At 65.3% G+C, this 16641-nt stretch overlaps 3 protein-coding genes across 6 annotated transcripts; 1 reads left to right on the top strand and 2 right to left on the bottom strand.

The window, feature by feature from the left end:
• Nucleotides 1–1021: 1021 nt before the first annotated feature.
• On the top strand, nt 1022–4301 carry CPLX3 (complexin 3). 2 transcript variants are annotated; one of them, XM_083850586.1, is made up of 4 exons: nt 1022–1762; nt 2527–2669; nt 2966–3053; nt 3895–4301. In XM_083850586.1, the coding sequence occupies exons 2-4, from the start codon at nt 2530–2532 to the stop codon at nt 4117–4119; spliced, it is 453 nt and encodes a 150-aa protein (XP_083706712.1). In that variant the 5' UTR covers nt 1022–1762; nt 2527–2529; the 3' UTR covers nt 4120–4301. The 2 variants fall into 2 exon arrangements, with proteins under 2 accessions (XP_083706712.1, XP_083706711.1); XM_083850585.1 differs by lacking the exon at nt 1022–1762 and having other exon boundaries at nt 1974–2669.
• Nucleotides 4302–5238: 937 nt separating this feature from the next.
• On the bottom strand, nt 5239–9063 carry ULK3 (unc-51 like kinase 3). 3 transcript variants are annotated; one of them, XM_083850575.1, is made up of 16 exons: nt 8908–9063; nt 8649–8789; nt 8389–8509; nt 8124–8228; nt 7902–8045; nt 7597–7679; nt 7368–7523; nt 7181–7286; nt 6920–6960; nt 6704–6806; nt 6539–6603; nt 6348–6426; nt 6239–6279; nt 6111–6158; nt 5975–6029; nt 5239–5858 (listed from the first exon to the last, which is right to left on the bottom strand). In XM_083850575.1, exons 1-16 carry the CDS (start codon nt 9007–9009, stop codon nt 5842–5844), a joined length of 1407 nt encoding a protein of 468 aa, XP_083706701.1. In that variant the 5' UTR covers nt 9010–9063; the 3' UTR covers nt 5239–5841. The 3 variants fall into 3 exon arrangements, with proteins under 3 accessions (XP_083706701.1, XP_083706702.1, XP_083706703.1); XM_083850576.1 differs by having other exon boundaries at nt 6239–6276; XM_083850577.1 differs by having other exon boundaries at nt 8649–8786; nt 8908–9038.
• A 188-nt stretch (nt 9064–9251) lies between these two features.
• Nucleotides 9252–16628, bottom strand: SCAMP2 (secretory carrier membrane protein 2). The gene is made up of 9 exons (XM_083850579.1): nt 16469–16628; nt 15354–15434; nt 14682–14771; nt 14337–14454; nt 13738–13866; nt 13059–13218; nt 12507–12608; nt 11073–11190; nt 9252–10936 (listed from the first exon to the last, which is right to left on the bottom strand). The coding sequence occupies exons 1-9, from the start codon at nt 16523–16525 to the stop codon at nt 10790–10792; spliced, it is 1002 nt and encodes a 333-aa protein (XP_083706705.1). The 5' UTR covers nt 16526–16628; the 3' UTR covers nt 9252–10789.
• Nucleotides 16629–16641: the final 13 nt, after the last annotated feature.

Genomic DNA, 16641 nt, shown 5'->3' with positions numbered 1-16641 from the left:
CGCGCGGCAGCTGACCCATCCAACCCAGCTGCGAAAATCGGTCCTGACTCGGAGTCTCTTGCTGTTAGCTCACGCTGCCTCCCGACGCGCGCTGCGGGCGCTATTCCAGCCCGGAGCCGGGAGCTCGGGGCCGTGCGCCCCATTCCCGGCAGGTCGAGGTGCCCGAATGCACCGGGGCACCGCCCCGAGGCCAGAACCCCCCGGCTCACCCCGCTTTTCCCCCAGCTTTCCCCAAACTTGGCAGGTTTGCGAGCAGAGCTCTGCGGAGCGCTCGGAGCTTCGGAGCCGGGCGCGAAAGCTCCGGGCTGGCTTTTTCTGTGGGCTGCCCCTGCAGATCAGGGGGAAAAGGGAAAAATGGTGGCTTTCGGCTGTCACGCTGCCAGCTCGGCGGGGTGCTGTGGGTGACAGCGGGCTCGTGCCAAGCGCTGCCTCGGGTGTCCCCGGCGGCGGTGTCGAGAAGCAATTTGCACCTTCAGCTGAGCACAGCTCCAGACAGACACCAAGGAGCAGGGGGGGAACACACACCATTATTTATTTTTTTTCCCTTTTAAGACCAAGTTTTGCCTGGTGTTACCTTGGGCAAGGGGGGAAGGGAGGAGATGGACCGCGTCCCCCCCTCGCCGTTCGCTTTATTCTATCGCTTCACAGCTGTTCCATCATTTTAATCTGCAGAGATTGTCTTTAAATTTCTGAAATGAAATGATTTCCCCCAAGCCGGGATTGAGAGCTGGGATATGCGCTCGCGTTTTCACCAAGAGGAGAAGAAAAGAGGGAGAAACGTACGCGAAAGCCAGGCTGGCCATCTGGAAGGGCGGCGCGGCGCCGAGCCAGCAATTGCTCGCCCCCCCAGGCCTGGGGGGGGGCTGCAGCTGGGGGGGAATGGGAATGGGGATGGGGTGAGATGGGATCGGATGGGATTGGGGTTGGGATGGGGTGGGATGGGATGGGATTGGGATTGGGATGGGGTGGGATGGGATTGGGGTAGGATGGGATGGGATGGGATGGGATTGGGGTAGGATGGGATTGGGGTAGGATGGGATTGGGATGGGGTGGGATGGGATGGGATGGGATTGGGATAGGATGGGATTGGGATAGGATGGGATGGGATGGGATGGGATTGGGGTAGGATGGGATGAGAGCTGGGGGGCAGAGGGCATTTCCCAACGCAATGGGTGCCTGCGCCTTCCTCAGCCCCCTGCGCTGTGACCGACGGACGCCAGGCTCTGGCACACGGCAGCGCTGGCAGGGAGCAGCAGCTTTTATTAGAATTAATTAACATCGTTAATAGCAAGCTGCGGGGCGCGCCAGATCCTCCCGGCGAGGAGCGAACAACAGTTGCAACTCGTGCGTGCTGCGCCTGCCTTCCGCGGGGTGCTAAATCCTCCAGGAACGGGGGAAATAAAGAAAAAAAGAATCAGAAAAGCACATTCTCGGGGGGGGGGGAGCGTGCCGGGGGGGGGAACGAGCAGTTTCCATCCACCCCCGGGCCGGCTGCTCGGGGGGCTCCTTCCCGGGGCGAAGTTTCCCGGAGCCCCCCCTCCCTCCACCCGGGGCCGGGGGGCGGCGGCTCCGCCTCTCGGCCGGGGGGGCCGGGGGGGGGCCGGGGGGAGGCGGCTCCGCCCCCGCCGCGCTCACACCGGAGCCGATCGAGCCCCGGCGCCGCTCCCCGGGCAGCCCCGGGGAGGAGCGGAGCGGCCCCGCCGAGCGCCGGCACCCCCGAGCCCGCAGCTCGCCCCCCGGCACCTCGCTGCTCGGCGCCCCGGTAAGCCGGTTCTCGGGCACACCGGCACCCGGTGCTCCTCCGGCCCCCGGAGCCGCGCTCCCTCGGGCTCCCCGCCAGCCCGGCACCCCGTCTCCCCGGTTCCCTTACCTTGCCGTCTCTCCGGGACCCCCGGGACCCGCTCCTCCCAAGTTCCCCGAGCACCCGACCTCCCCGGTTCTCCCGGTTCCCGCATCTCCCCGTCCCCTGAGCATCCCACCTCCCCGTCCCCTGAGCATCCCACCTCCCCGGTACCCCCGGTACCCGCACCTCCCGGTTCCCTGAGCTCCCCGTCTCCCCGGTACCCACATCTCCCGATCCCCTGAGCATCCCACCTCCCCGGTACCCCCAGTACTCACACCTCCCGGTTCCCTGAGCTCCCCGTCTCCCCGGTACCCACATCTCCCGATCCCCTGAGCATCCCACCTCCCCGTTCCCTGAGCATCCCACCTCCCCGGTACCCACTTCTTCTCGTTTTCTGAGCATCCGACCTCCCCAGTCTGCCTCTTGCCTGCATCTCCTGGCTCCCTGAGCTCACCCCCTCCCCGGTACCAGCACCTCCCAGTTCCCTGAGCATCCCTTCTCCCTCGTACCCCCAGTACCCACATCTCCCGATCCCCTGAGCATCCCACCTCCCTGATCCCCCAGCATCCCTTCTCCCTGGTACCCCCGGTACCCCCATCTCCCGGTTCCCTGAGCACCCTATCTCCCCCGTACCCCCCCTCCTCGCCCCCCCCATTCCCGCGGCCATGGCGTTCATGGTGAAGAGCATGGTGGGGGGCCAGCTGAAGAACCTGACGGGTGGCCTGGGCGGCGAGGAGAAGAGCGAGGGCGAGAAGTCCCCAGCAGAGGCTCAGGGCATGACCCGCGAGGAGTACGAGGAGTATCAGCGGCAGCTGGTGGAGGAGAAGTGAGTGCTGGGGGGGGGACACGGATGGGATGGGGGGGCCCAGAGCTCCCTGTGCATGGGGAGCCTGGGGGGAGACAGTGGTGGGGTGGCAGGGCCAGGAGGCTGCTTAATGAACCCCCCCCTAATCCCTTAATCCGCTTCCTCGGGGATTTTTTCTCCTTTCTGGCTGCGCCGTGGGGGGGAGGAAAGCGGGGGGACCGGGGCTTTGCGGAGAGGATGGGGGGTACCTGGGTTGGGGGGGGTTGTAGAGATGATGGGGGCCCCGGCTGGGGGTAACTGCCCCGTGCGGTTCGCAGGATGGAGAGAGATGCCCAGTTTGCCCAGCGCAAGGCGGAGAGGGCCACGTTCAGGTCCCACTTCCGAGACAAGTACCGGCTGCCCAAGGTACGGCCGCGGGGGGGCAGGCGCAGAGACCCCCGCGCTGCGGGGCCGGGATGGGGCGCACCGGGGGCACCGCCCGGGGGGGCTTCGGCTACAAATCCCAAATCCCAAAGCCCGTTCCCCTAAAAAAAAAATCCTCCCTCCCCTCAGCCCTACAGCCCCCCTAGCACCACCAGCCCCCTGACCCCAAGGGCAGGACCCCCCCCATGCACCCCCAGCCCCCCAATTCCTCCTTTTTGCCCCCCCCCCCACCCTGCCAGGCAGAGCCGCCCTCGCGCCAGGCTCCCAGCCCCACAGCTGCGCGCGGAGCCGGCGCTGCGCCCCCCCGGCTGGATTAGCCAGCTCCTGGCTTATTTGGCACCCGTTTGTTTCCCGAGATGGATTCCTATTTTGGACCTTCCGCCCCGCGAGCGATTCACTCCCAACAATTCAATCAGCGGCAATTCAGCCGCTCTTGGACCCGCCACCAGCGCCTCTCCCCCTGCGCGCCCCGCGTCGAGCCGATCCTTTCTGAACCCCTCGGTGGGGAACGCTCTGAATGGAGCCGGGCTAATTTTAGTCAGGGAAGGCCAGCTCGGCCAAGGGATATTGTTCATTTTTTTGGGTATCGTTGGCACGGAGCACCCCAGTGCTGCTTACACCCGTTGCAGCGCCGGGAAGTAAGCAGCCGGGGGATTTTTCTCCTGCCAAAGCGAAGCGAGGCAGACAAGAAGAGATGGAGATTTTTCTCCCGGGGGGGAACGGGGATTCGTTCGGCTCCATGCCCCCATCCTTCTGCTGCTTCCTCACGCTCGAGGTGTCCCGTCCCCACCACCACCGCCTTGCCCTGACTTTCTTGTTCCAGAACGAAACGGACGACAACCAGATCCAGCTGGTGGGCGGCGACGTGGAGCTGCCCAAGGAGCTGGCCAAGATGATCGAGCAGGACAACGAGGAGGAGGAGGAGAAGAACTCCGTCATCGGCCAGCTCAGCAACATCCAGAACCTGGACCTGGACTCCTTGAAGGACAAAGCCTCGGCCACGCTGGAGGACCTGAAGCAGTCGGCCGAGAAATGTGCCGTGATGTGACCCGGCTGACGGCTCCTGCCCCTCTCCCTCGCAGCGAAGGGTCCCGCTGGGGACCCCCCCCGGCGCCACCACCCCCTGCGTGAGCCGGGTCCTCCCCCCTGAGCCCCGAGCCCCTGCCCCAGACCCCCCTGCTCGTTCCGTGCCGGTGTCCCAGTGCGTGCTGTGGTTGTGTTTTTTTTGGGGGGGGAGGAGGAGGTTTCAGTGCGGTCTGAGGACACAGCAAAGGGGTGGCCTCGCGCCCCCCGTCCCTCGGGCTGGGACCCACCGGAGAAGGGGGGAAAAGCGACCTGTGTGTAGGGAAAGTCGCCTCCGTGCCTGTCGTGATGTGGTCGTGCGCTGTGCTCCACCGAGTGTCCACACCTACCGTGCTGTCCCCGTGCCGCGGCACCGCCGGAATAAAGCCCGGGAGCTCTCTGTGCACTGCTCGCTGCGCTCCCTCGGTGCTGTGGGAGAAGTGAAGGGCGTCCCAGCGCTGGGGACGGAAGGACAGAGCCTTAAACGAGCAGCTGTTACAGGGGCGGAAGGGCCGGGGGGATCCCCACCGCAGGCTTGGTTTCGTTGGGTTTGGTTTTGTTTTTTTTTTCCTTTTTGTGGCCCGTTAAATCTCCCCACGGATGCTGCGGGGAGGGACAATGGGATGAAGGGGCTCGCGCGGCAGCACTCCGCGTCTCCGCTTCCCCATGCGTAGGAGGCTTTGGGGGCAGCACCTTAAAACCTGGAGGGGGGGCAAAAATCCCAGCTCCCCCCAGCCCTCCTTTGAACCCAGAGCCACTGCGAGCTGGGGCTGCGAGGGGCCGAGGCAGCCCCCCAGTCGCTGCGAACCCCACAAAGAGATTTGGGGTGACCCCGCTGCAGACCACGTCCTGCCGAGGGGGACAGGGCTCCGGATCTGGCTGCGTCTTCGGCAGAGCGTGAAGGCGAACGTGATGGATGGCAGCGCGGGGAGGGCGGCAGGCTTGGAAGCTCTTTAAAGCCCGGGGATATAATCGCTGCTCCGAATGGTAACGATAAAAACAATCCCGCAGAACGGCCTCGGAGAGAGGTCGCCGCCCGGGGGACCCGTGGGGCCACCCCGAGCATCGACCCCCAAAAGTGGCGGCACGGAATAAGCCACTTGGAGAAACCCCCAAAAAAGTATTTATTCGAGGCAATAAATTACATTCCCTTGAAACGCAGCAGATTTTGGAGACGAGGCCCCCGCCCCGCAGGGCCGGCAGACCCCCCCCGCAGCCACAGAGCGACTGCAGCTGGGGACGGCCCCGAGGGACGAGGGTTTTCGGGCGTCCCCACGGAGCGCGGCGCACGCGGGGCCGGATCCTGACCCCGGGGAGGGAGCGGTGTGCGGGGCTGGGGTCTGCGCCGGCGTTTCCCTGAAGGCGAGCCCTGCTCCTGGCGTTGCTCGCCGCGCGACGACGCAGGCTGGGAGCGGGCAGCGGCCCGTGGCACGGGCGAGCAGCGCGCTCGGTGCCCGCGCCAACGCCTCCGGCGCAGATAGGATGGTTTTCTCTGTGTGTGTGTCTATTTTTTTTATATATTATTTTTTCCGGGCTGTGCACGCAAGAGCCTGCACGCAGCAGCAGCATCGGGCGCCCAAACGCGCAGCCAGCGGAGGAACTGGGGTGGAATAAGCCGCCCGCCGCGGGCAGGGCAGGGCAGGGCAGGGCAGCAGACGGTCGCGGCAGGGACGCCTCCCGCTGCCAGCGCCTGGCCTCGTCCCCGGCGTCACTGCAAGGTGCAGGCTGGGGGGGACAGGGGGACACGGGGGGGGACACGGGGGGGACACGGGGGGGGCATGCGGTCACTCGGGGGGCTGCGGCCACAGCCCCCCCCCTGCCCGGAGGGTCTGGGGACTCACAGCTCCGGACGGACTCTGCCAGCGCCTCCTTGCCCAAGGACTGCGCCTCCCGCACCTGCAAGGGCAGAGGAGCGTGTGCCAGCCCCCGGCCCCCCTGCAGCCCCCTGGAGCCCCCCCCCACCCGAGGCGGCCGTACCTTGATCTGCTCCTTCAGGTACTCGGCTCGGGCCATCAGGGTCTGCACCTGGCAGGCAGACAGAGGGGAGCCCGTCAGGGCGGCGCCCGGGGGGCGAGCGGGGTTTAGGGGCAGGTTTTGGGGCTCACCTCGGCGTGGAGCAGCTCCCGTCTCCTCCCCGCGGGCTCTGCTGGAGAGGGCAGAGGCGGCGTCAGCGGGGTGCAGGATGCGGCCCCCCGCGGCCCCCCCGGCACTCACCGGCCAGCAGCAGCAGCAGCTCGCCCAGGCTCTGCTGGTAGAGCTCCAAGGCGTCGCCGTCGTCTCGGCCGTCCTCCTCCTGCAAGAGACCCCCGGTACCTCCAGGGATGCTCCGGGAGCTCCTTCTCCCCCCGGGATCGCCCCCTCCCTGCCGCCCCAGGGGTGCTGGCACCCCAAAATCCAGGACTCACCCTCGCCATGGCCGCTGCCGCCACCTCCAGCGCAGCACAGAGCCGCGGCTTGTCCTTGGCCAGCTCTGCAGGGAGACATTTCGGGGCGCCCTCAGCCCTCCTCCCCGCTGCCAACCCCCCGGGGGCCGGTTCCCAGCAACGCCCCCCCCCCCAAAAAAATGCCACCTTTGAGGACCTCCCTGGCCGGGCTCCCCTGCCGCAGGAGGCTCCTGCTGTCGGAGGTGACCAGCGCCTTCAGCTCCTCCGCCCGCGAGATGTACTGCCCCACCTGCGGGGGGGGCGGGGTGAAGCAGCCCCCCCGGGGCTTTGGGGTGACGGGAGCAGCCCCCGGATCGGATGGGGTGCCCCGGCCCTTCCCCAGCCCAGGCTCCCCGCACTCACCTTTGCCCGGATGGCCTCTTTGCGGCGGGGGTCGCTTTCATCTGGGGGCAAAGAAGGGGTCAGGGGTCCCCGAGGTCCGGGCCGGGGGGTGCCAAGCACCAGCGGGACTGATCCTGCACCCAAACCAGGCGAGCTCCAGCCCCTTCCACATCCCCCCTCCCTTGACTGAAGCCCCCCAGCACCACGTCTCAGCTCCCCCTGCTCCTCCATGGCCACGCCATGGCCCAGCCCGGGCCCCCCGCAGCCCCCCGGGGCACTCACAGCGCAGGGCAGGCACAAAATACTCGAGGGCTTTGCAGTAGAGCGCGAGCGCGGCGCTCGCATCCCCCTCCTGGTCCTTCTTCACCGCCTCCACCACCAGGTCGGTCTGCGGAGGGGGCAGACGGGGCTCGGGGCTTGGTCCCACCGCACCCCACTGCTGCCCCCCCCCGGGGCCGGCCCCGCTCACCGCCTTCGGGAAGCTCTCGGGGCCGGGCACGTGCTCCATGTCCACGAAGGGGTGGGCGAAGAAGTCCTCGAAGGAGATGCGCTGCCGGGGGTCCCTCTCCAGGAGGCGTCGCAGGAGGTCCCGGCACCCCGGGGACAGCGGGGGCCGGCTGGGCAGCTGGGGGGGGAAGGGGGGGTGAGGCCGACCCGCTGCCCCCCCGGCCCGGCGGCCGCGCCACCCCGCAGGTCACCTCGACGGCTCGGTCGCTGCGGATCTTCTCCTCCAGCTCGGCGAACGACCGCGAGGCGAAGGGGGGCCGCCCAAAAAGCGCCTCTGCGAGGAAGGCAGCGTGGGGGGGGGGTCGCTTTGGGGGGCACCCCCTAAATCTTAAATCCCCCCCCGGTCCCAGCAAGGGGCCACCGAGCCGAGGGCTTGAGGGTGCCGGCCCCGTGGGCTGCTGGACGTCACCGTGGGGCTGCCCCCCGACTTGGGACGGGGGCAGCCGGGCCCTGGGGGGGTGCCGAGGTGCTGGGGGGGTGCGGGGGGGGGACCCACCGTAGAGGATGACGCCCACCGACCAGAGGTCCACGCGGGCGTCGTACTGCTGGCGGCACACCATCTCGGGGGCCATGTAGAGCGGGGAGCCCCGCAGCACGTGCTGCTCGTCCCAGGGCGACATGTACTGCGCGAAGCCGAAATCTGCGGGGGGAGAGTGTGGGGTACCGGGGGGTACCCGCTGTGTGCCCCCCCCGGGGGGAGACGGGGCTGCGGACCCACCTGCCAGCTTCAGCTGGGGGTTGTCCGGGGCGCTCAGCAGGATGTTCTGCGGCTTGAGGTCCAGGTGGGAGATGTTGTGGTCGTGGAGGAACTTGAGGGCGCAGGCTGGGGGGGCGAGGGGGGCAGGTGGGGCGGCGGGTCCCCGAAAAGTCCCCAAAGCCCTGCGCCTCCCCGAGGAGGAGGACGAGGAGCAGGAGGATGAGGAGGAGGACGACAAGGAGGATGAGGAGGATGAGGAGGAGGAGGAGGAGGAGGAGGTCCTCACCCAGCTGCTGGAGGAAGACGCGCGCCACCTTCTCGGGCAGCAGGCGCCGCGTGCGGATGAAGCGGGAGAGGTCCCCCCCGGCGCAGAACTCCATGATCAGGTAGATGTGCTCGCTGTCCCACTGCACGGCGGGCGGCGGAGGCTCACCGGAGGCCGCCCCCACCGCGTCCCCCAGCCTCCAGCACCCGGGGGACCACAGCGTGCCCCCAGGGGACCGCGGCGCCCCTCGGCGCGCCCCCCAGCGAAGCCCCCAGCCCCACCTGGAAGTCCTTGAGCTCCACGACGTGCGGGTGCCGGATGGTTTTGAGGATCTCGATCTCGGTCAGCAGGTTCTCCACCGACGCCCGGTTGAGGCTCCTCTTGCTCACGCACTTGACGGCCACCACCTCGCGCGTGTCCTTCTGCCCGGAGAGGCCACCCTGCAGCCGCGACCCCTCCGCGCCCCCTCGGGGACCCCCCCCCAGGCGGGGACCCCCCCCCCCCGCACCCCGAGGGACCCAAGCGGGGACCCCCCCGCACCTTGCCGTACGCCTTGTACACCGTGGCGTAGGTGCCGGTGCCCAGGCGCTCGGTGAGCACGAAGCCGTCGAGGCGCGGAGGGGCGCAGCCGGCCCTGGCCATGCCTCCCCCGGGCCCCCCCCCCCCCCCGCTCCCCGCCGCCGCCCGGTTCCGGCTCCGCCTCGGCCCCGCCGCCCCCGGCAGGAAGGGGCGGGCCCGGCCGCTCTGCGGGCGGCTCTTTCTTTCTTTATTTGTTATAAGCACCTTTTTTTTTTTTTTTGTCTTTTCTTTTGTTTTAATTTTTTTTATCATTTTTTAATCTTTTTTTTTAAGCACTTTTTAATTATTTTGTTTTTTTTAAAGCGTTTAACGTGACGCGTCGTTTATTGATTGTTACGAGGAAAGATCAGACAAGGAAAAAGGGGAAAATACACAAGAAAGGGGTTGGTCGGTGGTGTTTTTTTTGTTTTGTTTTGTTTTTTCCTCTTACAAAAATTCCAGATTTTTATCACCCAGGAAAAACAAACCCAATCCCCCCAGGGAGCAGGGGGAGCGGTTTCCCAGCAGGGATAATTCTCCGTCCCCATCATCACGGCAGAAATCAAAGCCTCGAGGGTCTCAAGCACCTCTGCTCTTCCCCTTTTTCCCCCAAAAAAGCACTCAACGCACGGCTGCCCAGCCCCCCAACTTGACAGACCCCCCCCAAACCCAGCAGCAAGCCCCCAGCAGGCCCACACCTCACGTGCCACAAGCAGCAGCTTTAGTCTCAAAGCTGCAGATTTTGGAGAATCTGGGGGCAACGGGGAGCTTGCGAGGGGAAGCCCCAAATCCCTGCAACATCTGGGGACACGCGGAAAGGGGTCGGGGGGGGAGCACGGCCCCAGGACCCACCCGGCAGGAGGGGTCCTGCCATCTCCCCGCTGCACGCCCCAGGGACACAGCTTTAGAGCAAAACAGGCATCAAACGAGTTCTTTCCCAGGTAAAATTAAATAAAACGGGAGCAGTCCCTGCAGGGGGATCCGTCCGCGCCTCCGGGCTGGCAGGAGGCAAGTGAGGAGGCTGAGGCAGGCAGCAGCGGCGCTGTGAGCCCGGGGCAGGATGCAGCAGCCTGGACGAGGTCTGTCTCTCCCCCAAGACACGCAGCCCCGCACCTTTCCCCCCCCAAAGCTCCGGTGCTGCCGCTCTGAACGGGGCCGGGGAGCGAAACAAGCCCCCTCCTCGCTCCCTCCCCCAGTTTAAGGCTGGGGGAAGGCTCAGCTCCCTTCTCTCGCCGTGCCTGGGGCCCTGGGTGCTGGGGAGAGGGCACGGGACCCCCAGGGGATGTTGGCCGCGGGATCCCCACGGAAGCAGAGGCAGATCTGCGACGGGGGAAGGACGAGGGGAAGATCCCGCTCCTCCCCGACCCCACCTGCCCCCAGGTTTTTGCTTGTGCCACGCCATCGGGAGGCCGAGCACGTGGGAGGTGGAAATGCAGCATCGTGTTAAGTGTGGTAACCCGAAGGTACAGTTTCCGCTCTTAAAATCAACGACAGACTACACGCGAGTTACAAAACCCCCCCAAAAAACCAGCAGATAATCAAGTTGTTCAGAGCAAAGGCCGATAGAAGAGAGAAAGTAAAATCAAAAAACCTGCTTCTCCTCGCCCCCCTGCTGCAGCCAGGGGAGGGCAGGAGGCGGACGCCCAGCAGAGACGTCTCCTCCGCTCCCCGCGCCCCCGAGCAGGCCAGGGAAAACAAACCGTGATAAACCCAGGCCAGCTGAAGCTAAACCAGACCTCTCCTCATCTGGAGTCGGCGTCACAGAGCTAACATGGTACCCACGGAAAGTGCATCGTTAGAAAATGGAGGTCAGGGCGATGGCGGGAGGGGAGGGGAGGCGAGGCGGGGGCGGCCCCCCGAGGGGCTAATTCCCCCGGAAAGCTCCGTGCGCGGCCGAGGAGGCCGCCCCGGCCGCTGCGTTCTGGAAGCTCCTGTTGGTGAGGATGCCTTGGGAAAACTCCTCCTGGGCCCTCTGGAAGCTGGCACCCGTGCGGCGATACAGGGAATGCACCTGGGAAAGGGAGCAGGGGGAAAAACATCAGCCTGCGGGACGCGCACCGGCCTCGCTGCCCCCCCAGCCGAGCAATCCCCACCCAGGGCTGCCCCACAACGGTCCTGAGCTGTCCCCAGCCCTGCGAGGAACTCACCTGCTTCAGGAGGAAGAGCGAGAGGACGGCGCAGAGCGTGAAGAACGCCGCCACCACCATCATGATGACGGCCACGGCCAGGTTCCCGTGCAGCTCAGACAGCGCCGCGATCCAGCCGCTGCAAGGGAGAGCAGCGGGGTGAGCACGGCCCCCCCGGCCCCGAGAGCGCCCTCGGTGCTGCCAGAAACCGAGCGGCTCCCCCAAACACCTCCAAATTCAGCCGAGCAAGGGAAAGGGAGGCTGGTGCGTTGGGAAACGGAAGAGGGAGGCTGCCAGACCTGGAGCCCAGAGCTACGTGTCACCTCCGCGAGAGTGAGGAGGGGGAGGGAGAGGAAGGAGTGAAGGAAAAGCTACAAAAAAAGCTTCCTGGGAACTGGCAGCGGCTGCGGGGAAGGGGCAGGGAGGACTCAGGGAGTTATCGGTGCTCATCGGTGGGCAAAGCCACCAAGACGCCTCGCTCCCAGCGCCCTCCTGCAGTGCCAGAGCGAGGAACCTCTCCGGGTGCTCACCCACGTGCAGGAGAGAGGGGACCAAAGGGGACAGCTGGGCTCGCTCGATGTGCTGTGCGGCTCCCAGCGCATTGAAAAGCAGCAGAAACGCAACACCGTGACCACGGCCAAAAATAACCACGCTGCCTGGCTCGAGGAAACGGAGCTGGAGCTCTGACCCAAAACGCTGCGCCCCCTGCCCGGCCCCCACGGCTGCGCGGGGACAGCTCTGCCCATGAGCTGCTCTGCAGGCAGCGGGCAAAAATAGCGAGAGCTTCCACGGCACGCAGCTCCCGAAGGCTGCCCCGCGGGGGGAAGGCGCTGGCTGTGAACCTCCTGCCTCTTCTTCCCCAGCAGGAGCTCGGGGATCTGCCCGCAGCCAGCGCGGGTAGGGGAGGGAACGCGCGGCTTTGGGCAGGGGGGTGACCAGGGAGCCTGGGCTCGTCCTTCTGGGGGGTGGCACCAAGAAGGGGCGAGGGGAAACCCTTTTTTGGGGAGTTTTCTTGTAGGTTTTTGAAGCACAGCCCGCTGGCAGCGCATGACCACGCTCAGGAGAAATTCAGGAAGGGTTTGGGGCCGGAATCAGGCTGGGAGCAGCTGCACGGGGCTGAGCCACATCCAGTGGGTCCCAGATTCCTCGGCCTCCACTCGGAGACAAGGCAGACACGGCCAGCACCAGGGGCTCAGCACCACACAGGGACACAAAACGCTAAGGGAAAGAACTGCAGAATAGGTCTGGGAGGTTCCACGCACGCCTTCAAGTCTGGGAGAGGAAGGGCCCAGCTGAGACCTGCCAGCGCCGCGCGCCAGGCGAGAGGCGCGGGAGGAAGAACGGAGCTGTCAAAAAGGGAGCAGCCACGGGCCCCGAGCTCCTGGCAGCCGCAGCCCTGGTGAGAAGCAGCGCGAGGGCAGGGCTGCGCCCCAGCAGCTCGTTCAGGCGCCTTACCTGTCACCCCAGCCAGGAATGCCGACAGCCTGGATGATGTAGATTGCGATTTGGCAGAAGAAGATGAAAAAGAAGACGAAGAAGCTGAAGGAGCTGTCAGACCTGCAGGAGAGACGGCAGCAGGAGTGAAAACCAGGGACCTGATCCCTGGACAGATTCCCTCCTCTGAGAGGAGGAAAACCACTTCGGCGATCCGCTTCCTCCAGGGGAAGGCTGCCGAGGGGAGGTCATTTCAGGAGGAACTCGCGCAGCCACGCGGTTTACAACGTGCCCGCTGCGTATCGCAGCGCCGCATTTTCTCAACACGTTTTCTTAAAAGCTAAGAAGCAGCAGGGCCCTGCGCTGGCCAGGCTCAGATTTCACGGTGAAAAAGGAGCACCACGAGCACGTTCCATCAGATTTTTCAGATACGTTCAGGAACAAGCGGGTTTGATCTATTCAGTGATGCGAAGAGCTGGAAAAATCCCACAGGCAACACACTCGTGGAGCAGACAAACCCCGGCTCCCCCCAGCAGAAGTCACGTGCCCGTTACAGAGGAGACGAGTACTTGCCTGAAAGCCTTGTAAATCGGCCGGTACCAGCAGAGGAAGGCACAAGGAGTGAATAAAACGAACCACAGGATTGAGAGACCAAAGTCTACTCCTCTTTCCGTCTGGACCGTGAACCACGCCAGGCAAGCGAGCAGGTTCAGGAGCAGGGTAACCGAGTGCACTGCGCGGGACAGGAGAGAGGAGAAGCAGCTGTAAACCCTCGGCCATCTCCCAAACCCCTCCGAGCACTTCTTGGCCCTCGCTGAAGACACAAAGCTCTGCAGATGTGACAGTTCTGGGGCCATCTGATTTCTTTTCTTCCACGGAAAGGAAAGTGGGACTTAACCTGAGACCCTCACCCAGCCCTGCTGCTTGCAGACACGTCTGAAATCCTTTCGGAACTGAGGAACACAGCTCAGACTGTTTTGCACCTGGTCTCTAAGTGCGCTACCCACCACCGCTCAGAGCCTCAGGCTGTACAGCCTCCTTTAAACAATGACCGAAACTCTGTTGTGAACGAGCTGTTCCCAAAGCAAAAGCCTTCAGCCCTTCGCATCTGCCTCCACTTAAAAAAATAAAGGAGAGGCACCGCTTGACCCTTGCCGACAACACCCACGGCACTCACTGTAGGACAAAGGGCGGCATTTGATACAGGAACTTCTCAGAGAGAGCTTTTATTGCAGCTGAAGGCATTACTCACGCATCCACAAGTAATACAGCATCTTGCATATCCGCTGGTAGTCGGCCGGGATGTCTGCGGAGAAATCCTGGTAGAAGCAGGGCTTGATGGGGCACTTCCTGGGAAGGGGCGGCCAGTTGTTCTGCCTCGCTGCGGGAGGGAAGGACAGAGGAGCTCTGCACCCACCCACAGGTTTATCAGCGTGCCGTCATTTACAAGGAGCCGCTCGGATCTGCTGACGTTACAGCCCCGGGAGCGGCTCGGTCTCGGGGAGGAACGAGGCTTGAGCAGAACTCCCCATGACAAACCACCACAGCCATCACTACTGGCACCACAACTGTCTGAAATCGAGGTCAGCCAGAGCAAAACAGCGTTTCCCCCTAAAAAAGCCTTGACAGAAAGCCAGGGCTGGCCCCCAGCAGCTCACCTCGGTGCCCCTTTCCTGCCCAGCCCTCAGGGGCAGCCGGGCTGCGGGCCGTGGGAGGACGGGTACGGCCCTGGGGCACGAGGCAGGAGAACACCACCCCTGGACAGGCCAAACCCGCCCCTGCCAGCGGCCGCGCTGCCAAACGGAGCAGCCCAGGCGTCCCTGGGAGCGTGGTGGTCGCGCTCCTACTCACGGTTAATGCTGGCGGCGTTACTCTGCAGCTCCCTCTCCTTCTTCTCCAGCTCGGCCGCCTTCCTCTCGAGTTCCGCCTGCTGCTGAAGCAGCCCGGCCTGTGCTGCTGCAGCCACAGCCTGAAAGAGGGGGAGAGAAAGGTCAAAAGCCCTTCCCTGCCCGAGGCAAGCAGACCAGGAGCCACACGGAAGGGAAGCGAAGGCGATTCAGCAGCCCCAGGGTGGTACAAACGCCAGCTCACAGGGCAGGGCGCAGCTCCCGCAGCCAGGACCCCGTCCCCCGCTGCTCCCGCACGCCCCTGCGCATAGCAGGAGCTGGCTCAGGCTCGCCGGGGGCGGTGCCTCACCTGCGGGGTGGGCTCCACCGAGGTCTGCAGCACGGCGGGCTGCGAGTGGCCAGCAGGCTGCGTGGCCGGCGTCGTCCGCGCTGCATTTGTCTGCAAGGGATAAGGGAACACAGTGACGGGCTGCTTCTTTCGGGGAAGGATTCTCAAGTTTTAGCACTGCCACGAGGAGCAGGAGGCACCAGTGTGCTCTCGGGAACGCACTCGCTGCCTAACACCCCGCCTGGGGAAGCGGTGCCCAAGGACTGTGGGCACAAGAGAAACCAGAAGGGATCCCCATCGGCTGTTTAAGCTGCAAGAATTATTTTTATCCCGGTTTCCTCTTCTCCTTTTCACCACATCACACATGGCAGCAGCCAGGAAATAAGGCTGAAGTTCTCATAGCGATCCACGAGTGACATCAGCTCGGCTCCCGGCCCGCAGACCAGACAAATACCGATGTGGCCTGCCACAAAACACCTTCCCCTCACACTTCACGTGGCTTTACCAGGAGCCACCCCGTGAGAAACTGCTGCATGCGAGCACAGAGCTCCAGCTGGGGGCTTCAGTGCTCGCAGTGTCCGTGGGGAAACCAGCTGTGCGTGCCTTGCTTTTATTTCCCTTTATGCTGTACTGCCAGGGGATGTCCTAAAGCGCTACAGGCACCGCCACGACGCCCGGAGCAGGCACACGCACCAGCTGGGAGCTCTCCGAGAAGGGATTGAACTCATCCAAGCCGCTCTGGCTTGTGTTTGTGAGCTGTGTCACCGAGGGGTCCTGAAAAACAGAAAGAGGAGAGAGCAATCAGCACCAGACATCAGCTCACACGTCACCTGCTCTGCCTCCCAGCCTCTTTTTTTTACCTGGGAACAGTTACACAGCCTATTTATTGTTAACAGCCTATTTTCTTTTTACGTGCACTCGCAGCAGCTCCACCAAACGGCCTGGTCCTGGACGAAAGGATCCCTGCACCCGCACTGAGGGCGCCTTTCCCCCCCCAACCTGCAGCTGCTTTCCCCGCGCGCTGAGCTCCCCGCGGGAAGGTCCCTGCTTCGCAGCCGGGGATTTTAAGCAGCAGTTTCCAAGCTGCAGCGCTCCTCTCCCAGCGATCAGGGAACCTCGGGGCACTCACGGGTCCTCCTGCCGGCACGGGGAACAGCCTGGGTAGGCGGGCAGGCAGCCAGAGCTAAAATACCCCAATTTTTGTCCCTGCTGCGGGCGGGGGGCAGGCTGCAGGTGAGCGACTGCCACCTCCCTGCCCGGGGATCACCCCGGGGACAGGACAGCCCCACCCCCACACAAAAAAGCGCTGTTTCGGGTTAAACCCCGGGGTTTTGGGGCCGCAGCCCCCAGCGGGCCCCGCCGGGCTCCCCTCAGGGGCGGGGCCGCCAGCAGGGCCCACAGGGTGCGAAATCAATTAGCCCTACTGCTAATTAGGCAGAGCACCTCACGGCCCTGCCCTGCTGTTAAGACCGGGCTGCCCACCCAGAGCCTCCCCCGGTGCCCCCAGCCCCAAACTCGCCCTTTTTTCCCCCAAATCGCCCCCCCCCCCGAGGGGCAGCGGCGGCCCCGGAACTCCGCTGCTGGGCTGCGGCTCCCGGGGGGACCCAAACGGCGCCGGACCCCGGGGGGCACCGGACCCTACCGGCAGCGCACACCCCCCCCACGTCCCGCCCCCGCGCGGTGATTGGCTGCGAGGCGCCGGAGCGGCGCGGCTATTGGCCGGTGGGCTGCCACTCAGCGCCGCGGCCCGGCGGCTCGGGGATGGGGGGGGAACGGGGAGCGGGGGGAAGGGGGGGCGCGGCGCGCACCTGGAAGGGGTTCACGTCCACCGGGTCCGCGAACGGGTTGGTGTCGAAACCCGCCATGGCGGCGCTCCCCGCCCCGCTCCGCTCCGCGCTCCCGCCCCGGCCGCCGCCGCCGCGCCGACACTTCCGGGAGCGCCAGCGCGCACGCGCCGCACTCCCCACCCACGTGACCCCCT

The sequence above is a fragment of the Anser anser genome (assembly GCF_964211835.1).
Source record: "Anser anser genome assembly, chromosome: 10".
NCBI classification, from domain to species: domain Eukaryota; kingdom Metazoa; phylum Chordata; class Aves; order Anseriformes; family Anatidae; genus Anser; species Anser anser.
The sequence above is the reverse complement of the archived record's forward strand: the minus strand, read 5'-3'. Positions and strand labels throughout refer to the sequence as shown.

Excerpts from the sequence above, each read along its gene's own strand:
- CPLX3 (XM_083850585.1), top strand. The coding sequence starts at position 2,509 with ATGGCGTTCATGGTGAAGAGCATGGTGGGGGGCCAGCTGAAGAACCTG. Across the intron at positions 2,670-2,965 it reads CGGCAGCTGGTGGAGGAGAA|GATGGAGAGAGATGCCCAGT; the intron begins GTGAGTGCTGGG and ends TGCGGTTCGCAG. Across the intron at positions 3,054-3,894 it reads ACAAGTACCGGCTGCCCAAG|AACGAAACGGACGACAACCA; the intron begins GTACGGCCGCGG and ends TTCTTGTTCCAG.
- ULK3 (XM_083850575.1), bottom strand. The coding sequence starts at position 9,009 with ATGGCCAGGGCCGGCTGCGCCCCTCCGCGCCTCGACGGCTTCGTGCTC. Across the intron at positions 6,427-6,538 it reads CGGCAGCGGCCATGGCGAGG|GAGGAGGACGGCCGAGACGA; the intron begins GTGAGTCCTGGA and ends GGTCTCTTGCAG. Across the intron at positions 6,280-6,347 it reads GCTGCTGCTGCTGCTGGCCG|CAGAGCCCGCGGGGAGGAGA; the intron begins GTGAGTGCCGGG and ends TGCCCTCTCCAG.
- SCAMP2 (XM_083850579.1), bottom strand. The coding sequence starts at position 16,525 with ATGGCGGGTTTCGACACCAACCCGTTCGCGGACCCGGTGGACGTGAAC. Across the intron at positions 15,435-16,468 it reads TGGACGTGAACCCCTTCCAG|GACCCCTCGGTGACACAGCT; the intron begins GTGCGCGCCGCG and ends TCTGTTTTTCAG. Across the intron at positions 13,219-13,737 it reads GCTGTATTACTTGTGGATGC|TGCACTCGGTTACCCTGCTC; the intron begins GTGAGTAATGCC and ends TGTCCCGCGCAG.